At 39.6% G+C, this 22,043-nt stretch overlaps 1 protein-coding gene across 1 annotated transcript in view; it reads right to left on the reverse strand.

Moving 5' to 3' along the window:
* Positions 1-22,043, reverse strand: part of usp36 (ubiquitin specific peptidase 36) — a 58,693-nt gene that overhangs the window by 10,895 nt on the left and 25,755 nt on the right. The window contains exons 7-14 of the mRNA XM_055183140.2: positions 14,512-14,582; positions 14,290-14,372; positions 13,818-13,929; positions 13,592-13,732; positions 5,284-5,384; positions 5,064-5,196; positions 4,492-4,845; positions 2,061-2,264 (exon numbers count right to left, since the gene is read on the reverse strand). Of these exons, the coding sequence (XP_055039115.2) occupies positions 2,061-2,264; positions 4,492-4,845; positions 5,064-5,196; positions 5,284-5,384; positions 13,592-13,732; positions 13,818-13,929; positions 14,290-14,372; positions 14,512-14,582 (1,199 nt within the window). The remainder of the gene's footprint in view (positions 1-2,060; positions 2,265-4,491; positions 4,846-5,063; positions 5,197-5,283; positions 5,385-13,591; positions 13,733-13,817; positions 13,930-14,289; positions 14,373-14,511; positions 14,583-22,043) is intronic.

The following is a 22,043-nucleotide window of genomic DNA, read 5'->3' on the forward strand; positions in this document are numbered from 1 at the left end:
AGTAAATGTAACTAATAATATTAAAACTTATTGGGGCAGTTTCCCGGACAGGGATTAGACTAGTCCTAGACAAAAATAAATGTAAGAGCTGTCCAAACTGAAAACAACTTGCATTGACATATCTTAAAATACATCAGTACCTTTTGTTTTGCCTCAGAATGCACACAAGTAATGTTTTAGTAAGGCATGTTTGTTAAAACTAGTTATATTTCCTAATTAAACTGAGACCTAGTCCTGGCAAGCTAATCCCTGACTGGGAAACCTCCCTTTCATGTCCTCACTTATAAGATGCAATACAAGTTTCTTCTCACAATATGCCACAGTTATTAATTATACCGTGCAGTAAATTCAGCCATTTTGGGAGGAGCACAAAACCTCTTGTGCTTCAGATACTCTGGCAACAAAAAAACTTAAGAGATCACACACCAGATGAGAAGCACCATACTGACATCAGCCTAGCTAATGTTCAAATTACTACATAACTCCAACGACTACACAGTTAATCAGTGTTTCTCAACTGATTGGTCGCAGGATCATTTAAAGTGGGTTGCAGAGAGTCACTGCTGTCACTCTGTTTTTTTATTAATGAAAAACCTGGAAATGCAATGATCCCAAAGCCACAAGTCTAAATAAATTGTGTTTCACGTTTAAGGTCAATAGGCCCAAAAATGAGGTTCTTGCAAGGGTTTTTTAGTGCTTTTTAGTGGACTAGTGCTTTTTCTAAGTGCCAGTCAGCCCCAAAATAAAAGTCTTTTGTTTAAATGCATACACATTCGTTCTTATTATTATTAATCCTTTTGTTAGCATATAAAATGCAGTTTCCACACCAGGAAATAAAACGTCACACAAAGATCATTGGATTCGTTATCTAATTGGCTACACATTCTGTCTATCAATATAACAAGCGAGTCAGATGACATCACAATATTTGACAGCGCTGTTTGGATATTATGTATTATACTCCCACCTACTTTTAGAAACAAAGTATGAACGCAGGGTTATGCGTTTAGCGGAACCTAAAGTGTAATCTCATTATACAGTGTTACGACATAAATAGTCCTCAGATTTTATATTATATTCTGTTATATATATATTAGGCTTGTTGCGATAGTCGGTGAAACGGTGATTGCCGGTGCTTCAGCCTCTCACCGGTTAGATCACTTGCCCACCGCAACACCGTCGTTTTGATATTTTCTTGTAATTAAATTATTTAGTTTCGTTAGAGAGAGCAAACACTAACAACTGAATGTGTCTGCTGCCTGATTTCAGCGGAGCTGAACGCGCGTCACGTCACAGAGCAGCAGGTGTCAGATTTCATTTATTTCTGATATAACCGGGTTTGTCACGCGCTGATTAACCGGTGGAAAACTTCTGTCATATATATATATATATATATATATATATATATACACACATCCAGGGTGAGAAAAAAGGCTCAGAAAATCACTCTGGGCCTGGGCAAAAAAAATTACTTTTTCTGAAAACTATTGAAATGGAAAAGAGCTCCTCATATTGTTATATAGCAGTTACCATTGGTATCTGCTGTAGTGAGGATAAAAAAGATGACAAACTGTCACAGATCTATGCCGGTTAAAAGAGGACTGGGTGTGGTTTTACAATTATAGGTTGGTTGTATACGCACACTTCTGTCCAGCAATTCTACAGTACACATGACAATAGACGTCAGAATAGATAGACGTCATGTGATTGTGAAATATTCCTGCAGACATTTCCTGGAATAGCGTTTGTAATGTTTCTGCATGAGCGCACCCCCTGGTTTTGGGATGTGCCAGGATTTCACCGTCATTCATTCAAATTCATTCATTTAGAAAACGCGCACTTGCATGGTTAATCGTTACACCCCTAGAAAAGGCTAAGGTTTATTTAGGTGCTTTTTTAAAAATGTCATTAAAAAAAGTGTGAGCCGCAGGAGCTGATGATTGGGGCGACAGCACAGTTTAGGTTATTAACGTAAAACACTGCAGGAAGACCACACACACATACACCTAAAAATAAAATCATCAGTAGATGAAACGGGTGTGTGGTGCTGATGAACTGACCTTTTTGGCAGATAGGGCGAGGCGTTTGGCGGGTGGAGGGGACATGGTGCTGATAGTCTCTGATGTGACATTGGTGAGGGCCTGTGGTTTGAATTTCATCAGCTTCTGCTCTTCAGAGTTCACGCGCTCAACACTTTTAGCTGGAGATGCTGGAGCATTTACACAGGACACGTCAACAGGAGCGCTCCTCGTCCCAATCCATTCCTGATACACCATAGTGTTCAATAAACAGGCATTAGACTGAATAAACATATGAATTAAATAACATTTAAAAAACAAGAGCAAGCAGGTTGGGACACTCGCATAAGACACACGTTTCACCACTTAATATATTATAATCGTTTATGTATAATAAGAGTTTGAATAGGTTTTACATGTCCTCTTAACCATTTTTTTCTCGGTTTCACAGACAAGGCTTAGGACTAGTCCTAGACTAAAACACACGTAACGTGTCATTGATTTGTCTCAAGATACACACCAGTGACGTCTTTTTCTAAGGCATGTTTATAAAAGACGCTTAAACGTATTAATTTAATTAAGGTCTAGTCCTGGCTAGTGTTGTTTTGGCAGCCTGTTCTAATTTTAGTTTTAGTCTAGTCTTTGTGTCAAGCTGTCATTTTAGTTTTTATTAGCTTTAGTCACATTCATACTCTTTAGTCTAGTCAAGGTTTAGTCGACTAAAAGGCTGGGCACTTTAGTTTTTGTCAACTAAACTAGACAAAAATAGTCATGGATAATTCTGACTAAAATAAGACTAATGACATTTTAGTCTAGTTTTAACCATTGAACACACATGATCATCTGCAGTCAAGTGGCGGGGGTGTAAATAAACAGGGATAGCTAAAGGAGACAAAATAACTTCATAAAATTTTGTCTCATCTCGTTTTGGTCAACGAAAAAGAAAATCAATTTTGGCATAGTTTTTTTTGTACACCACTTTTAGTTTCGTTTTTATTCGTCAACAATATTGCATTATACATTTAATTATAGTCATCGTCACCTGACCAGCATTTCTGTTGCGTCTTGTTTTTATCACGTGATAAAGGTTCGTTGACAACAATATTTAGTCATACTTTTAGTTGACAAAAGCAACACTAGTCCTGGCTTTAGCTAAGCCCCGTCTGTGAAACCAGTGCTGTGTGTGAAAGCTATAACATGCCTTCTGAGGCTTCATGAAACACTGAAACAGTTAAAGCAAATGTGCCGTATTGTTTCGAGGTTTTAAGACAACAATCTGACACCCCCCTTTCCACAGTGACACCTAGTGGCAAGTGTTGATGTGAAACAGCCTTGTTATTCACTACGTTTACATGTACACCAATTATGCAATTATTTCCAATAATCAGAGTAAGGACTCGCAGTAAGATGTTTACATGACTGAAGCAATTAACCTCTTCATTCCTGGTTAAATAAAGATTATATTTTCAGATTATTCGCTCTGAGCGTTTGAAGTGAACTTCAGGTGTTAAGGGCGCTCCTACAAAAACACAAGGTGACTAAAACGTGAGGCGCTCGGGGTGCACAAACATAACGCTCATTGCCCATAGAAAACAATAAAAAAGGCACCTCTCACTGCCATAAACGCGTTCTGTGTGATTGACTAGTGCTGCCACTAACGACTAATTTTCTAACAACTAATCTTTCGACTAATGTTTAGATTAGTCGACTATTCTAAACGACCAATAAAAAAAAGTGTGTTATTTCATTGTGTCCATTTTATTTTGAACTCACTGGTGTCATACAGTATAAAAAACGTATATGTTACCAAATAAAGAATTACGACGTAAACAATATTAATAATAAAAAATCCAGTGCAAAGTAGTAGCTTAACAGAAATATGAAATGTTTCACTTCTACTCTTTGATCAATCACATTATATTGCATTTTAACACAGCTGAATGCTATTTTTACATATTATCTGTTCTGTTGTCAGACATAAAACGAGTAGACTATAAAATAACGACTAAACACGACCCATTACACCTCGTGTTTAATCCAACCAGCTGTTCCTATAACTGCTGCTAAAATCCTGATTTAGATACGCGACATTGTCTGACAAAATCACCATACATTTACATTGAAGATTTACTGCTGTTGCTCTTCTCATAATTGTTGTGTTTTAAGCCATTTTTTATTTTAAATGCGTGTGATATAGCGCAGACAAATCGGTGCAAATTCAACGTGCACGGGCATACCGCATCATAGGGACGGAGAAAGCTCGCACACAGATTCGCACTTCTAATCTTTCAATTAAGTCATGTTAACTCGATCAGTCATCTTTGCCAGTAACATCTGTGACTGAAGACAAAGGATAGAGATACATCAGAGAATAGATTTCTCATCCCACCGCTAAATGAGAAGTCAGCTAGGTTTAGGAAAACTTTACCGAAAATTTTGAGAAGGTGAGAGCTTCACTTAAAGGGAGACTTACCTTCGACTCAGAAGAGGTGTCAGCTGAAGAGGTGTCGGATAGGGATTTAAGTGAGGTAGATGATGGCAGTCCACGGACCTCATTGCTGCTTCTTTTGTCCGTGTTGGGTTTGGTGAGGCCGTTGGCTGGAGCAGGAGGGCCATTGCGAGGCTGAAACTGAGGTATGGTCTTTTTTGCTTTCTTAAAGGGCTCCTCAATCAGTGTGGGTCCCCCAGATGGCTTGGTTGAGGTATTGGAGAGGGTCGTACCATTAGACATCTTGGGTGACTGGACCCCTGAACAATTCCTGGCCACAGGAATACCCAGCCCACCATCCACAGACTGGATTTTTCTCAGCTGAGCTGGATCAAGTCTCTGTAAACAAAACCAACCAACCAGCAATAGAAAGAAATAAATGTAGTGATTGGTTATTATCTGAATGAGTGAAATATCAATCACTTTACCTAAAAATATTACACAAGATTGAATATGCGCATTATTTTTACATGAAGTTTTCGTGTCATATGCATAATGAACTGTAGGATAATAAAAGTCATCTTATTTTGTGTAAAGATTATATTAGACGTTTTTACCTTGGTAACCTGTGGTGAAGATGGAGGTCCATTGAGTGAGCTCTTCTTCCACTGCTCGGGGGTCACATTACTTCTCGCAGAATGCACCACGTTCTGCTTTGTATTTGAAGCATCCGTGTTTTTATCTGGCATCCTACCAAACAGTAGATGTGTTTGTAAAATAAAGATGTCTTGACGGTCTAATCTCATGTGAACAACAGAACAAAAGCAGGAACACTACCTCAGGTAAAAGAGAACATAAGCCTGCTGATTGAGGACAACCTTAATGTTACTGGAATGCACCATTGAGTCATTCATCTGGTACCACTGTCCATTACTGGCCTACAAAAGAACAGAGTTCACATATGAATTAGACAGAATTGGATTGTGAATATTAAGGACTAATCATTAGTCGACCAGGAGAGGCTTGTTCTGGAGGCAAACATTCATGTATTATTCTTTCAACCTGAAATATAGCTTATAATTTTTAAAACATAACCAGTACAATGTTACCCATGCCCGCTAGTGCTAACATTACCATACGCCATTATCCAGCACATACTGAAATGATCATTTGTCCATGTGTGGAACTGTGTACCTGGCATCCAAAAAGTCAGCAATACCCACTTTTCAGTATGTAATGTTTAGGTAAATTTCATCGTATCATTATTGCATTATCATTTACGTAACAATCCTGTTCTTAAATAATGTTCTCTTCTTTTTAAGGATCATTACCATGTACAATTGAAAGGCATATCTAGTTCATTAAAGCAACACTATGTAACATTTGCTCACGGTTCCCCCATGTGGTTAAGCGCAATTGTCTGTTATCAATGTCATAAATACTGTTGTTGAACAAGCCTCCCTCTGAACAGGGCAACACACGTGAATTTGCTGGCTAAGCTGATGGAACCAGTGAATGCAGAAAAGTCACTTCCACAGAAACCACTTCCATCTGACCAGGTAAAGTAGCCCGTGTTACACTACGTTTTTCCAATAGGCAGGGGATGGGTGTGGTTGTGTTCCCCTACAGACCAGAAAACTTGGTGAGGTTGTAGACGCTAGGAGGCTGCTCAGGTTGCAGTGGCAGTAAAATTCATCCAGTTGTTCTACCACTTAAATCGTTTTAGAGACATTTAGTATTGCAAAACTACAGTGTTGATTTAAACAACAGTTCTTCCTGGTTCTCAAATCTGATTGGCTGAGAGGCCTTTCCAGCCATGCAACACTTTACCAACATCATAGAATCTAGAATCTGGTGAAATTCAGAAAACCTCCAGCCAGGAAGCACCCGACAGCGCTGGAAATTTCTCAGCACGTCAGTTACCTAACGCCCAAGGGAGCATTTCCACAGACGCCATACCACAGCCCGAACTCATAAAGTAAAGAATTAAGTGGCTAAAGATGTCTGAAATTATGGAGTGGACCAGTTTCAATGAGGACCTGAATAGAATCCTTGAAGTCATGTCAGCTGTCACAGTTGGAAATTGAACACACTCACTGAGATCACGTATAATTAGCAAAGGAATGATTTGGCACGATGGAGAGGAAGAGCAATATCAAGGCAGGGAAGCAACTGAACAGAAGGAAGAGGGAAATTTACAACCTAAGAAAAGAAATCAAGAGCCTTAACAAGAGATACAAAGCAAGCAGCACATAAGAAAAAGAAGGGGTAAAGGAACTCACAAGCTGGCTTTAGAAACACCTTAGGGGCTAAAAAGGGCTGAAAGGACAAAGAAACCGAGCAAATGAGCAGTTTGTAAAGGGTACCTACTACTTCCCCAGGTCTCTGCTGCGGGAAGCTGAACCAAGGAGCCTGAATAGCCCTAAAAAAGAGGGAGATATTTCTCAAGGAAAGGCCTAGTTAACCATATAGCAGTTTTTCCATAGATTATGGGAATTACCATTGATATGGTAGAGCATCCCACCAGTATGCTTAACATCAAGGAACCAACCTGGAAGGAAATCCAGAAAGCTTCAGCCCCAGGTCCTAGCGGAATACCATAGAGGGCGTACAAGAAGTGTCCGGCGGTTGTGAGAGTTACTCCAGAGGACCAAGCTGGCAGAAGGCAGAAGAATACTTTGTCCCCAAAGAGAAAGCCTCAACACACACAAGCCAATTTAGGACCATCTCCCTACTCAGTACTGAATGCATAATCTTTTTCTCAGTCCTGGGCAAGGAAGATGCCCTTGTACACGATTGAGAACAGATATGTTACCTCAATCTAAAAGAGTGGAACCCCAGGAATTTCAGGACGCCTAGAAAATATAGAGAGTCCTACGGCAGATGATACATGAAGCTAGGGCGAAGAAAAGTGATTCAACAATTGTCTGGATGGACTTGGCTAATGCTTAAGGGTCTCTCCCCCACAATCTAACCAGGACAGCTCTGAAGCATCACCAGATCCTAGATCACATCAGGGTGATGATCAGGAAGAAACCTAAAAAGGAATCAAGCTCCATTTTAAAACAACAGACTACATCACACAGGGGCAGCACCTTGAGAGAGAGGTCACTACAGGATGTCTCCACCACCCTGTTCATTATGGACATGAACCTCATTATTAAAGCATGAGAAAAGGTAATGAAAGGCCTAATAATAAATTCAGGAATACTGCAACCAGCTATCAGGGGCAATATGGATGACCATACAATGACAACAGTACAAACAAAGCTTCATAAGGCAGCAAAGTGGGCCAGAATGACTTTCAAGCCAAGAAAATCAAAGACCTTGATCATTAGAAAGGGCAACATCTCCTTCAAGAACAATCTAGCCATAAAAGGCGAGATAATCCCTTCCATTAAGGACAATCCCATCATGTATCTGGGAAAGTGGTACAATGAGTCATTAAGAGAACAATATTCACAACACATAGAAGCAAGCAAATGTCTGGCTGAAGAAAACTGATAAAACAGGACTCCCAGGGAAGTTAAAAGCATGGCTTTATCTAGATGACCTGGCTCCCAGACTGATGTGGCCAATGACGGCGTATGAGGTCCCACTTACAACAGTGGAAGGAGTGGAATGCAAGATCAACTCACACATGAAGTAAGGAGCAGAGGAAGGCAAAGGTCGTGGGGTTAGGGTCCCAGTGAGCCTGGACAAGGGTGGGATCTCCCTAAGAGGAAGGTGACATGGGGTGACAGGAGGGAACAAATCTACCAGGGTCCAAAGTCTGAACGCTATAAAGATCTGGTGCAGGACTGCAGGGACAATGGTTGGCAGACATCGTTGTACCCAGTTGAGATCTGATGCAGTTGCTTCCCAGCCCAGTCAGCCTAGAAACTGATGACAGATGTTAAACTGAGAGGGCAGGGCTCCAGACTAACATTTAAAGGGGACATTCCATGAAAATCAGACTTTTTCCATGTTTAAGTGCTATAATCGGGTCCCCAGTGCTTCTACCAACCCAGAAAACATGAAAAATAGCAACCCTGTAACTTTGTTTTGGTAAGGCTCTCTCTGCAAGCATGTGAAAAATAGGTCATGCGGATTTCGCTCCCCCCATGACGTAGGTAAGGGCTCCTAATATAATGATACCGCCCCTTCAACTGCGCTATCCAACCATGAAGCTACCTCGAGTGAGAGTGACCGAGAGAAAGTATGACTGACAGCATGATGCGTTTGTATTTCCTCAAACACAAACAGGAGCCTACAATCTTATAACTTGTAGTTTTAATAATCTTTCTAAAGATTGAATTAACGTTCCAAAGGATTAACCTGCAAGAGAGAGAGCGAGTGAGTGAGAGAGAGCGAGTGAGTGAGAGAGAGCGAGTAAACGAACGAGAGAGAGAGAGAGAGAGAGAGAGAGAGAGAGCAACGCGACGGTTCGCTTTCAAGTAAGTTATGTTTAATGTGTTTCTCTGAAGTTTATATGTATGAACACGAGGATTAATGCACTGCACGAGACAGAGTGAGTGAACAACGCGTATTCACTATCATACACAATAAGTAAATATGTTGTTTAATGTTTCTCTCAAGTTTCAAATGAATACGAGGAGTAACAAGATAGATGAGAGACTGACAGAAACGCGAATGTGTTCAATCACAATAAACTTAAACATGTCATGTGATCTGTTTCTCTAAAGTTTAAGCATTAAACGTGTTGTTTTATTACAAATCATTTAAATGTGCTCGTGTGGTTTGGTCAAAAAGTAAACTTCTGAGTGTTTGTGGAAGTGTAATTTATTGTAACATGCTGAAAATCATTGTGCCTTTTTAAAACACTGGCAGCATGGACCTAAAAGTCTTTATTTTTATTCCACAACGTTCCCCATCTGCTGATAAACATGTATTTAGTATGCATAAAACAGATGATTGACTTTTTAAACTTGTTCAAATATATAATGCTTAACATCACTCACTAACTTCTTTCGTGAGGAATCTTCCTCGATGCTTTGTCATGTCTACAGCGTGAGCGCTTGAGACTCCGCCCACCTGAGCAGCTCGTTTGGATTTAAAGGGATACACACAAAAACGGTGCATTTCTGCTCAGACCCATAAAGTGCCTTTTTTAACATGCCACAATAAATTACCTATATGGTATTTTGAGCTAAAACTTCACATAAAATACTCTGGGGACATCAAAGATTTATTTAATATCTTAAAAACGTCTTGTGGAATGTCCCCTTTAAGAAGGGTGGCACTGGCGCTAAAGCCCCACACGGGCCAAAAACTCCAGCCCTAACCCGGCCCGAAGTGTTCAAAACCTACCCGACCCCAGCCCGACAATGCCTACAATTTTTTCAGCCCGAACCCGACCTGACCTGAGACCAATATCAATCACTTTTAAGCTCTCTCTGACGCGCGCTCTTTGATGCGCGCTCTCTCTCTCTCGGACGCGCATTCTCAAACATAATAAGAGGTGAAGTATAGCTTTAGCCTACAGAAATGCTTATTGCTTTAATGTATAGAGTTATAATAGTTCATTGTTCACAGTTCATATTTATGATCTTATAGTCCATTTGAAAATTTTTGTACGAACTGACTGTATTCTTCAGAAAAACACTAAATAACTTTACTTCCCTTACCTGTCGCTGTTCAGTGTGCAATTAATTAATAAAAATTAGTATGACGTTAATTTTTAAAAGTGTGCGAGGTCCGTGCACGTCTTCCGCTAGCAACACAGAAATAGCAAAAAGCGCAATCGGCTAAACGAGCATTAAATATTAATATGATGTTGATTTTTTGTTTTTATTAATTTATATTCACAAAACTTATCAACAAAACATCGATTAAAATTAAGAGACAAATTATATGAAACGAAATTCATTTTAAAATAGCAAGAAAAACTTAAATTAAACTCTAAAATAATATCTGACCCATTACAATTCTCCCTTCAAATTGACCTTCACAACGCCCTATATGGCGTTTATAATTACGGTCTATCTTTCGTAATAAGCCAACTAAATTTAAACAAAACATAAACAAACAATACAACAATATTCAAACCCAACAATACTCAAAAAAATATAAAACAGACATTATCTATAAGGATACATAAAACAATCTGATATAGCGTTTATAATAGCTGGTTGGTAGCAAACCTCCATTTACCTGAATAAAAATAATTTTTACTTTGAAAATTATGCGCTGTCATGTTAACATGAGCTGTTCGTTTACATAACATTACCATCTACGTTCATTTAGACTGCAGTGCAACGTCTGAGTTCTAATCCGTTTATGAGGGTTGAAAACGGTGGTGTAGTGTAAATGAAAGGCGTAAACGTAGCAAAAGTAACGTTTTAAAGGATAAACGCATTAATGTAAACATAGCCTCAGATGTGCGCTGTCTCTGCTACACACGCAAACACACACACACACACAATGAGGAGAGACGCTAAAATAAGCCAGAGCCCGACCCGAGCCCAGTCTGTAAAAAAAAAACGGCCTGATCCCGGCCCAAATGGGCTTAGACTGTTGGGCCCCGACGGGCTTGCAGGGCTCTAACTGGTGCCACAAAGTTGTACAGCTGGTGGCGCTGGGCCTCAATTTGGTGGCACCAGTCACTGGGTGGTGTAAAAACAAAAAATAGAAACACTAAAACTAAGTCCAAACATATTTAATGCATAAAAAAATTCTCTGAGCTCCTCACCATCATAACCGCAAAAAAAACAACAACTTGAAACATTGGCCTGCAATTGTGTGTAAATATGGGGATGTTATACACGCAGCTTTTAAACAACCGCAGCTTGTTAACAGAACATTAACCGTTAACTGATATGATTTTAATATTAAATTGTCATTGAGTAGAAATACAGGTGACGTTGTCTGTGACTCGGTAAAAGCAAGACAAACATTTTATTTAATTTGAACGTGCAAACAGCTGCAACAGATCAACACCAGAATCAGGTTTCATACATTATTAAATTGTCACGGAACATAAAGAGCACGCGATCAGTCCGAGGATTAATATCCAAAGAGATTAGATCGTCTCTTTTTCATCTAGCCTACCATAGTGGCCATTTCTACAGCAGGACACATTTCAAAAAGTTTTGCTTTTGCGTCTTTCTCCATTTGTGGAAAAAGACAGATGCTTATGGTAAGTGTCTAGGACAGAAGCGGTCCCGAGCACGCGAGACAGACGGGGACTGCCCGAGCGCGCGGGAGACAGGCGCGGAATGCCCGAAAGTGCTATTACGCCATACAATATAGTTCCTCTTTTAAATCCGCTTAGAAAAGCGCTACGTTTTATTTTGTACCACCAAACTTGCTGGTATAACTACTCGTCTTAAATAGGAAAAACGATGTGTTTGGTCACTTCTAACTTTTTCTCTGTTTGATACCATTGAATGAATGGGGCTAAGCTAAATGCTATCGAAGTGTCGCAGCGCGCTCCAGCGCCTACGTGCACGCACACAGATGATAGAGGGATGCACCAACAACTCCCAGTCAAGGCAATAACATACCCTAACATTGAAAATGAGTAGACTATTCCCTTAATATTATTAATGTTTGTAGACGGTAGGCTATATAGATATTGTTAGCAGCGTAAAAAAAACTGATGTCATCCCATCCTCGAGCTAGTGCGCGTCGAGAGGTTAAGCCTTTCTTGTGATGCTGAGTTTGTCGAGATCAAGTAAGAGTGTGACTTTTGACTAGGGCTGGGAAGGTTGTAATAACCACTGCACCACCGCGGTGGTGAAGTGCAACCCGCGGTGGGAAAGTGCGCCCTGCGGTGGGAAAGTGCGCCCTGCGGTGGGAAAGTGCGCCCTGCGGTGGGAAAGTGCGCCCTGCGGTGGGAAAGTGCGCCCTGCGGTGGCGTGCACGTCACAACCTATGAAAAATATAAAGTAAAATTTTGCCCAGTGAGATGTCTTCAGGTTTGTGTTAACGTAAACGGGCAGCAGAAGCAGAGTTAATGCGCTATTTGCAAAGGAAGGCAACTGATATCAGTGATGACCCGCTGGCTTGAGGCGGAACAATAAGGCAAGATATTGAATATCAATCCGAATGCTGCAGCCTGTGGAGGTCACATTTGTAAGCTGCATACATCAAGACTGTTTTATTTCATAACACTAATAATTATAAATTATACTATTATTCTACTATATATGATATTATTCTACTATATATAATTATACTATTATATGTTAATCATACATTCTTGTAATATGCTTATGACTTGCAAATGTAACTCAGTTAACTGAAATAAACCAGGATTGATGACATATACACCCCGCATAAGCCACCTCTCCAGAGGCTGCAGCCATCAGATTGAGAAACGGACAATCTCTCTTGGTCTCAAACTTGCGAAAAAGTATCAATCTACGCTACCGGTACACCATCAGAACGCGTTTTAAGCGCGACTGGAAACATAATAACCCCAAAAAGGTTTCTCACTTGTTGTTTGACGAATGGAAGTCCTCCAATAAACACGCAGATAGGTGCCGATCTAGTGGGTGCTCCGGAGCTCAGCTTGAGCAGTCACCGAAATGGCCAAGCACATACGCACAGTTGCTTCAAATTTACTTCACATGTCGCGTCTAAAACCATGTGGAAAACGTGACGGCACCGCTTTCCTCCTCTTTAAAGCATGTGGGCATCTTTTCTTGCTAAGTAACCTAAGCATTTCTTGACGCTGTGAAGAGAACCAATCGGCGAGAAAGAATTTGGCACCTATGAGCACACACGTTTGTTAAAAACTGTATATCTGATCCCCATTTACATTTTTATAATTTAAAATATATGTATGCATTATGTATAAGACCTATATACATCAATGTGCACATGCACATGCACACATGCACACACAATCTATAATCTATAAAAAACTCTTAATAAAAATATTTTAAATTCTAACCAGTTAAGCTATAGGAAGCTATTGTTTATTACAGATTAAATTTATTTTTCCTTAACCTTTCAAGTTTACGCAAGTCAAGCTTATGTAAGTTACATAAGCAGGAACGCAAACTAGATTTTACAGATGGGTCAACATCTTTTAATAACATACACTGAAGAAAAAAAACACGCATGAAGACCCAGGACCCCCCTAACAAGTAACCGTGTAAATTTTCATTAGGCAAATGAATAATAACACGCCCCTCACCTTGACGTAGCAGTAGTAATGTCCAGCGTGGCAGCTATACCCAGAATGCACCAGCACAGCATAGAGGCCGTACATCACAGCATCACCGACACTCTGAGACATGTACGGACGGATGTTGAGGACTTCTGGGTAACCAACATCCTTAGTAAAAACATCAGTGTGGAAATGAGTGGCTTCATCACAAACCGCACATCTACATGCCTATACACACTAACAGTATAAATACCTTAGTAATTTTCCCTCCACTAAAGTTGGCGAACCGTTTGAGTGACAGGGTCAGAACGTTTGACGTCCGGTGCACTGTAAAGCGCTTAGTTGCTGGAACCTTCTTCTTACATCTGCAGACAAGAGAAACCGTGTGATATATCCACAAACAAAGCCGCAACTCTCTCACTCAATCACATTGTACTGCAGAGATGTGTCTCAGGTCCTTACTACATAACTAAGGGGTCGTTCACATATTGCGCCTTTTGCAATGCGGTTGCGACATGCATGTTTTTTTCCAGGCGCGTCCGCATCGAGTTAAAAACATCTCAACTTTTTCCACATGTTTTTAGGCGTGACATGTGAAAGGCCCCAAGTGCTATCATTTTCATATTATTATAACTTAATTGAAAAGAAAAGCAGATTTGGTTTAACTGTAACTGTTACAAGTTACTTACAGTATAAAACTTTCTCATGGATATAAATGTACTCACTTGGCACACATGTAAGCATTCTCACCACTCAAAACATCCGGCTTTACAAACAGTTCCAGAGCACGAACAATGTTTATTGCTTGCTGTGAGAGAGAGAGAGAGAGAGAGAGAGAGTGTGAGAGAGAGAGAGAGAGAGAGAGAGAGAGAGAGAGCAAGAGAGATGAGTTTTTTTGAGCTGGACACCTGATCGTTGTGACATAAGTGAAAGTGAAAGAGTCTTACCCGAATCTCCAGAGCAATATCCAGGTATGGGTCATAGGTATCTGATACACTTTTACACACTGAACACTTCACTGTAAAGACAACATGTCAACACTGACACAACCATTCATACACAACTGTTAAGGGTTAAATATTTAAGTGCTTTAAGTATCATGACTGGATCAGATATTAGCGCTGGTTGATATTCTTCAGGCTTTTAACAATATTTATAGTCAAAATCTTCTTAATAACAGACAATAACTACAAAATAACAATGTTTACAATAGGTTGACTTAAATGTATTTTTACATGAATACATTAAAACAGCATGCATGACATCTGTAAGATGTTTTAGTGGCTGTTTTAATGCTTTCCTATTCACAACACGGAAGGATCAAATGACTTTAAATGGGTCCCTATTATCCAATTTCACTTTTTACTTTTTTAGTTTGTGTGTTTGAGCATAAAAATCTGCACTGCAACGGGAGACATTCTCTTAAACCGAAATCACTTTTTTGGGACTACTACTTTTGCTGTGTGTTTTGATGCAACAACAGTAAGAATTTGCATAAACTCCACCCATGAAAAGGGGGGCTGGACCGAGGTGTTGTGCCACTTAAAGCATCGTTTATACTCATGCCTCGCTCTGCATCGCAGGTCTAGAGGTGTGCGGACAGAGAAGACCATGAGCCTTTATAGTCGAATGTTGTTGCCATGGCATCAAGACGCTGAAAATTTCCCCCTGGATGCAGAACCTCTTTGTTCAGGGAGTTTGGACTTGGGGAATAATGGCTAAAAATGATTTTTATCTCTGTTCCTGAAAATTTTTAGCCCACATCGTACGTCTTTGTCCTGCGCATTTTACAAAAGACAACTTCCTCAATGTGAGTGAACATACAAAGGCTCATCCTGAAAGATGTAGCAGGATAACCTGTTGATTATGGAGCACAACCTGTAACTAGGTTTTATTCTTTGGTGATGCATTTCATTTGTAATTTTTATGTTCTAGTGACAACATAAACAAATGGCTTTAGTTTAGTTCACTAAAGACTAGGGATGGGCAATATCTTATCGTTTGAGATATAGCGCCAAAATGTATCCTCGCGATGAAAATCTGTCGCCTCACGATAACAACGATAAATCTAGTTGATGAGGTAGTTTGTGCGCGCCCAATTCACTGTTCACGTGCGGAGTGAAAACAAACATTGCGGAAGGCGGACGTGAGGCTGAGGAGGTGCTTGTTGTTATCACCATGAATTTACCAGAATGCATTTACCAGTAAATACAAAAACGTGCTGTTCCCACATGCAGCGACGTTCCGTCTTTTTACCAGTAAGACATCATTCACACATCAGTATCAAAATACCAGTAAACTCAGAGAAAAAGTGGAAGTTACCTGTGGCGCGTGGCCGGTGAGCTCAGTGTCGTATTTGTAAACAAATGGCGGGTTATGACTTAATATCCACGGTCCGTATTTTGTTGTTTTCACATCTGTGGCAAACGCTGACGGTCGCGAAGTTGCTCGTGACCAAACAACATTGTGTTAGACGGCGTCTAATGGAACCTGCGTTTGCGGCTTCACAAAAGAGCGATGTAAAGTTAGTTTTAGGGTTGATATCCGCTGCATTTCCCCCTAGGCTGCTATAGGGACCGTCTGCAAATCACAGAGGGTGTGCTAAGGACAATTTAGCAAATAGATGGTAAGCTGTTTGAAACAACTTTGGTGAAGAAATGTGGATGTTAACTTCAGGTGCTTGACTTTTAAGCAGCACATGTGTGGAAACATCTGTAAACAGTGCTGGGGTAAACGCATCATTTATATTAAAAAAATTATTTTATCAGGGTTTATTTGCAGTTGTACTCTGTTGTAATTTTGAAACACATCTAAAGACATTGTTACTTTTCCTGTTTGCACTATTTTTGCACCATGAGAGTATAAATAAATACAGAATCCGTGTTTACATTTTAAACTTGTAATTGATTTAAATTATTATTGTGTAATTGTTGTTGTGTGATGTTTTTCAGCACAGTCACAGTGGAACACAACTTAAACGTAACCTAATCTGATATTTTACAGAATAGAATAATTTATCGTCATTTTATCGTCACCGTAACAAACAACTGAAATTACAGTGATACATTTTTTTAGGCCATATCGCCCATCCCTACTAAAGACCAATTCATACTGATTGACAAACACTGACAACCCCCCCCCCCCCCCAAACTTGTATTTATATCCAACAGCTAACTTCAAAGGGGCAGTGTATCAAAAAAATATATTTTAACTTGATACTATGTTATATAAGAGGTCATCATACTTAAATGAACATCCTGCAAGTTTCAGAAGTAAAAACTATAATAACAGTTTTTGGCACCAAGCCAAGAAAACAGTCAGTTCAGGAATGTGCCAATGTGGGATGTCAATGAGAATTTTATCCCCTCCTCAAAATTCAAATTACAAGGACTGCTTTAGTAATCCTGCCCACAGCTTTGCATGACACACATGGGGGCCAGGGGCAAAGCAAATGTATGCAGTGTCTCAACAATCAGTAAACATGTCTTTAAAGATTGCCAAATATAACCAAAATTACTTTTAAATACATTTTTCCTGAGAGACTTTTATTTTGAGGCAGTGATCCGTTACGAGTACCCATGGAAACGGAGCGTTCGGTTGTGGAAGAACACAGATGCTGTACAACCTTCCCTTGGAAACTAACATTAGGAATGGGAGTTGTATAAAGGGAGAGTAACGACACTCACATAGACGTCCTTTGGAAGAACGGTATGCGGAAGTAACATCGTGTCATAGTTCCAAACGCAGCACTGAAGCCCATTAATTTGAGTAGCACCCGCTGGTAAATCGATCAAAGTACTGGGTTTCTTTACATTTCATAAATATAGTTAACAGTGGTATTTTATAAACTCAGCTGTAGGTAATAAAAACCTGCATTAATAATAACTCGTTAAATCCTTATATTTTAATGAGATGTGCATGTGTGAGTAATATAGATTTAATTGTTTAATAGTTTATTACCGATGGCTATCTACTTTTTATATACTTAATAGGGATGTCAATTTATGCAATTCACCATATTCGATGATCGTTTAAATTAACGATGAATCAATCGAATAATCCTTAACTGTAATAGAGTGCAATAAGCCTTTACTGCAGATGCATATAGCCAATGACATAAAATTTATTTTGTATAAATAACATGCTAGTGGGATTATAAAATTAGCCAACGTAGTTGGTGTTTTGATAAAAACATCAATTTAAACTTCTCGTAATAAAATATAATGACTAATAGACTAATAGTGTATAACTCCGCCTCACATGGGCACTCTGCACAGTCGCATGAAAGTTCATGAGTCCATGACATGTCAAAATTTAAAAAATTCGTCATCATCAAGAGTGGTTTTCTAGTTGTTTACCTAGCTTTCCGAGTCGTTGATACACCGTTTGTTGTAATTATATCCAAGAAGCACATCGGCACGAGTTATCACCATAACGCAGAGGTGCCATGACAGAGAAGATTGATCGATAACCTCTCAGTGAGATCACAGAGTGTGTGACAGAGCAAGAGAGAGACGCAAGAGAAAGACGGAGACGCAACGCTGCTGCGTGCACTGGAGCTCTGTCAAGTTCATAATCTAAATCCTATTTTCTTACTATCTTGTTCTTATCTACATAATATAACTTATTAGTTTATCTTAGGAATACTTTACCATGACGATTATTGAACAGTATTACTAAGCGAAACTATTTATTACTAGTAAACACCCAGTGTTAGCATATAGAGCGGTAGCATCAACAAACTGTGCCGGCTGAAGCTAGCATTTGCTTACCGGTGGCTTATTGTAAATCTGCCTTCCCTGCTGATCTAATGGCAGATTCATCCAGACGTCCACAAGCGGCCGAGGCGTGCAGCAAGCGAGGACCCCACGCGATGCAGATTCACGGACCGCATTCGGGTGAACGGAGACGCCATCGCCCAGCATTAAAGCGGCAAGAATCCGCTTGTTATTGTAACCTGCACTACTTGCCACATGTACAGTTTAGCTTCTTCCGTCAGCATAGAGGGGTTTACATGTGCTAAGTGTATTGACGTAGTAAGGCTGACAGAGAAGGTTGCAGAACTAGAAGCGTGCATCCGAACGCTAGTTGAGGACAATAAGACCGCAATTGTTAATGTTACAAATACAGTTTCGGGTGCGCCTAGTGTTAACACATGGCTCGTTTCCAACATCAGAGTCAAAGCGGCAGACTAACTGGGTGACTGTCAGGCAGCATAGTCGTACCCAGCGACCAGCTCTTGCTCCTGTAGTAATTTCTAACAGCCACATGTGGGCTAATCACCAGCCACCATAGTCAAATGTATACCGGGAGCCAGAGCGTCTGACATTAGATCCAAACTAAAAGTGCTGGCTAATGCTAAGCGTAAGTTTTCTAAGATTGTTATTCACGCCAGCACGAATGACCCCAGACTCCACCTGTCGGAGATCACCAAAGATACTATTAAAGAGGTGTGTGAAATTGTTTTTGCAATGTCAGACAATGCAATATGCTCTGGTCCCCTCCCCGCCTACCGGGGGGATGAAACTTATAGTAGATTAGTGTCACTCCACGGCTGGATGTCAAAGTGGTGCCCTCACCATAACGTAGGGTTTATAGACAACTGGAAGCATTTCTGGGGAAGACCTGACTAGAGCCCGACCGATATGCGTTTTTTGGGGCCGATGCCGATACAGATATTAGGGAGTAAAAAAAGACCGATAACGATATATCGGCCGATATTCTTTATGTGTATATTATAGTTCAGTATATACTACAGTATATTATACTAAAGTACTGTACATAGAATACACTATATACTTTAACATAATATACTGTATATGAATTAGGGATGGGCATTTTCCAGTAATTTACTATTCGAATATGTAAGCTCATAAAGAACGAATATTCGAATATTCGTTTATTTAAATTATGTTAATTAAGACATGCGTCTTTTGTATTTTTCGTTTTGTCATAATTTCACAGAAGGCTTATAATAAATAAAATATCCACAACAAGCTAAACTTATATTCTGTATGTATATGTATGTATGTATTTTTAAGTTGAATACAAACATAAATTGTATATATATATTTTAAATTCTTCTTAAAAAATATCCTACAGAAAAAAAGGCATTAAAACCCCATGCGGAGCGCAGTCTGAGTCAGTCAAACCCCAAGTTTCAAGTCGATCGTTAGTATGAATTCATTACTGTTGGATCCTACATACATTATATTATACCAAATATTATACATTAACCCCAAATCTAAGCGAAGTTTGAGGACTTGCGAAGTTTAAAGTTTGAGGACTTGACAAAGTAGGCTATCATCATTTAAACCCTTAAACAGACTCCAAATAAGAGCCCGGAGCAAACGAAAAAAACGCATCTACATAACCGACTGCTCAGTCAACATATAAATATCTTCTCAGTTTAGTTTGACATGTATTTGTGAATAAAGAAACCATCTTTACCCTACCTGCTTCGGTGAAAGCCCGTTCTTCTGACTAGATACATAATGCCGGTGCTGCGGAGAAAACTCTTCCTCGTGTTGCACGTGATGATGATTATCGGATAAAAACAACAGACGGATTGAACAAGATTGAATATCTGTATTTAACATTATTTTACAAATAACGTAAGCTGGCTCGATAGATTATTGGTGAGTGTGCAAAGTTAGCGTTAGCTTAATTTAACAAGATTTCACAAAGACGGAGCTTTGCTTTTAAACAGCCATGTGCAGTTATCCGGTTCATTTGTGAAAGAGCACCGCATATTATAAATGTTCTCCGTTTCATTTCGTTCTCCGTGTCTGTCTCGTTATTAACAAAATAAAGTAGACTTTATAACAGAAAGCTTACAAATCTCTCATGATGTGTTGATGCGTGCGGCGGAGAAGCACGTTTAATAACACGTGAGCCTTCACTGAGCCAGTTGCCAAATATGGCGCTGCGCGGACAAACCCTTAGATAAAAGAAAAAAAACCTTAAATTCGTCTGCAATCTGCATTGCCAAACAATCAGAAATATATACAAATTAATGTTCATGTATATCTTACATTTAAGTCTGTAAAAGAGGATAGATGAAGTGAAAAAGCATTAAATAATTCGTAACCCTTTGGTGGCACATTAAAAACAAACAAACATTCGAATAGCATTTTTTAAATTCGAATTATTATTGCCGATCGAATATTCGAATATTCGAATATCCGTGCCCATCCCTAATATGAATAAATACAATGCAATGCAATGATCACTCACATATGTGGTGATCACTCACAAATGTGGTGATCCAACACTTATATTGATGTGACAAAGATATGTACTATAGGCAAGAAGTTAACAATAAACTTTATTATCCAAAATTAGTTGGATATCAGTGCACTAAACAGTAAACTTGACTTATTATAAATAACTTTAAAACACAAAGAGAACAAAATACATAAAACTTGCATCATTTGCAGTATTGACGAAAACGTTATAAAGAGAAACTTATGAAGTCATTGATTAATATTAGCTTTACAGTAAGTTGTGTACTTCACAAATTAGTTAGCCACTCACCGTTACGAAGACAATGCTTGACGGAGCACATACTAATGTACACTATGTTTAATGTTGTGCACAACGTTTTTATAACACAAACCCAGGGTTCCGTGCAAACTTTAGACTTTTATAAAACTAATGCGTCTTCGCTCCGCCTCTTTTATTTAGCAAGGGTGTAGAGTTGCGCGAGCTTATTGAATCAATTGCTCTGAAATGAGCATGTTACCTAACAACACAAGCAGCAGTAATCTCATATAGTGAAATATAAGTGCACGGCTGCCCGTAGTTTAAACGTGTCATTTCTCCGTCTCGCGTCATTTCTCCCGCTTGCGTTTTAACTCGCAAGTCGACAAAGAGACGGATTAAAAACACCAAATGTAAGCGGGAATGCGTCTCTCTTGTCCATTTATAATCCAATCGACCAAAGCGCGTCTTAATACCAGGTGTAACAATGTTGTGAAGAAGACACTGCGTGACTGCTTCCATGCCACCTGAACTGAGAGACTGACTGACTGAACTGAAGTGAAGGGGGTGGGGGATTGGCTGGTGTCACTACAGTGAGTGATCTGGGTCGCCATTAGCAACCAGTATGGCGCACTCTGCTGGACAAACAAGTACTTACATCTTTCAATTGCATTTAATGTGTTCTGTAACAAACGTTCATATCGGCGCATATCTGCGGCTTATACGCCGATACAGATATATCTGCGACATGCTCATATCGGCCGATAAAATCGGCAAAACGATAAATCGGTCAGGCTCTAGACCTGACCTGCTAAAGAGAGATGGCCACCGTCAGTCTCCGAATGTAACTGCTATACTCTCTAGAAATCTGACCAATGGTCTTACTTGTGATATTGTCTGACTATACAGGGCCCAGGTCAGGAAACAGACAGAACGGCTTACCCATCAGTCTGTTAGCTGCCTTGACATGTCAAGATCACATATCCCACATAGAGTC

Source organism: Misgurnus anguillicaudatus, chromosome 19 (assembly GCF_027580225.2).
Source record: "Misgurnus anguillicaudatus chromosome 19, ASM2758022v2, whole genome shotgun sequence".
Taxonomy (NCBI): domain Eukaryota; kingdom Metazoa; phylum Chordata; class Actinopteri; order Cypriniformes; family Cobitidae; genus Misgurnus; species Misgurnus anguillicaudatus.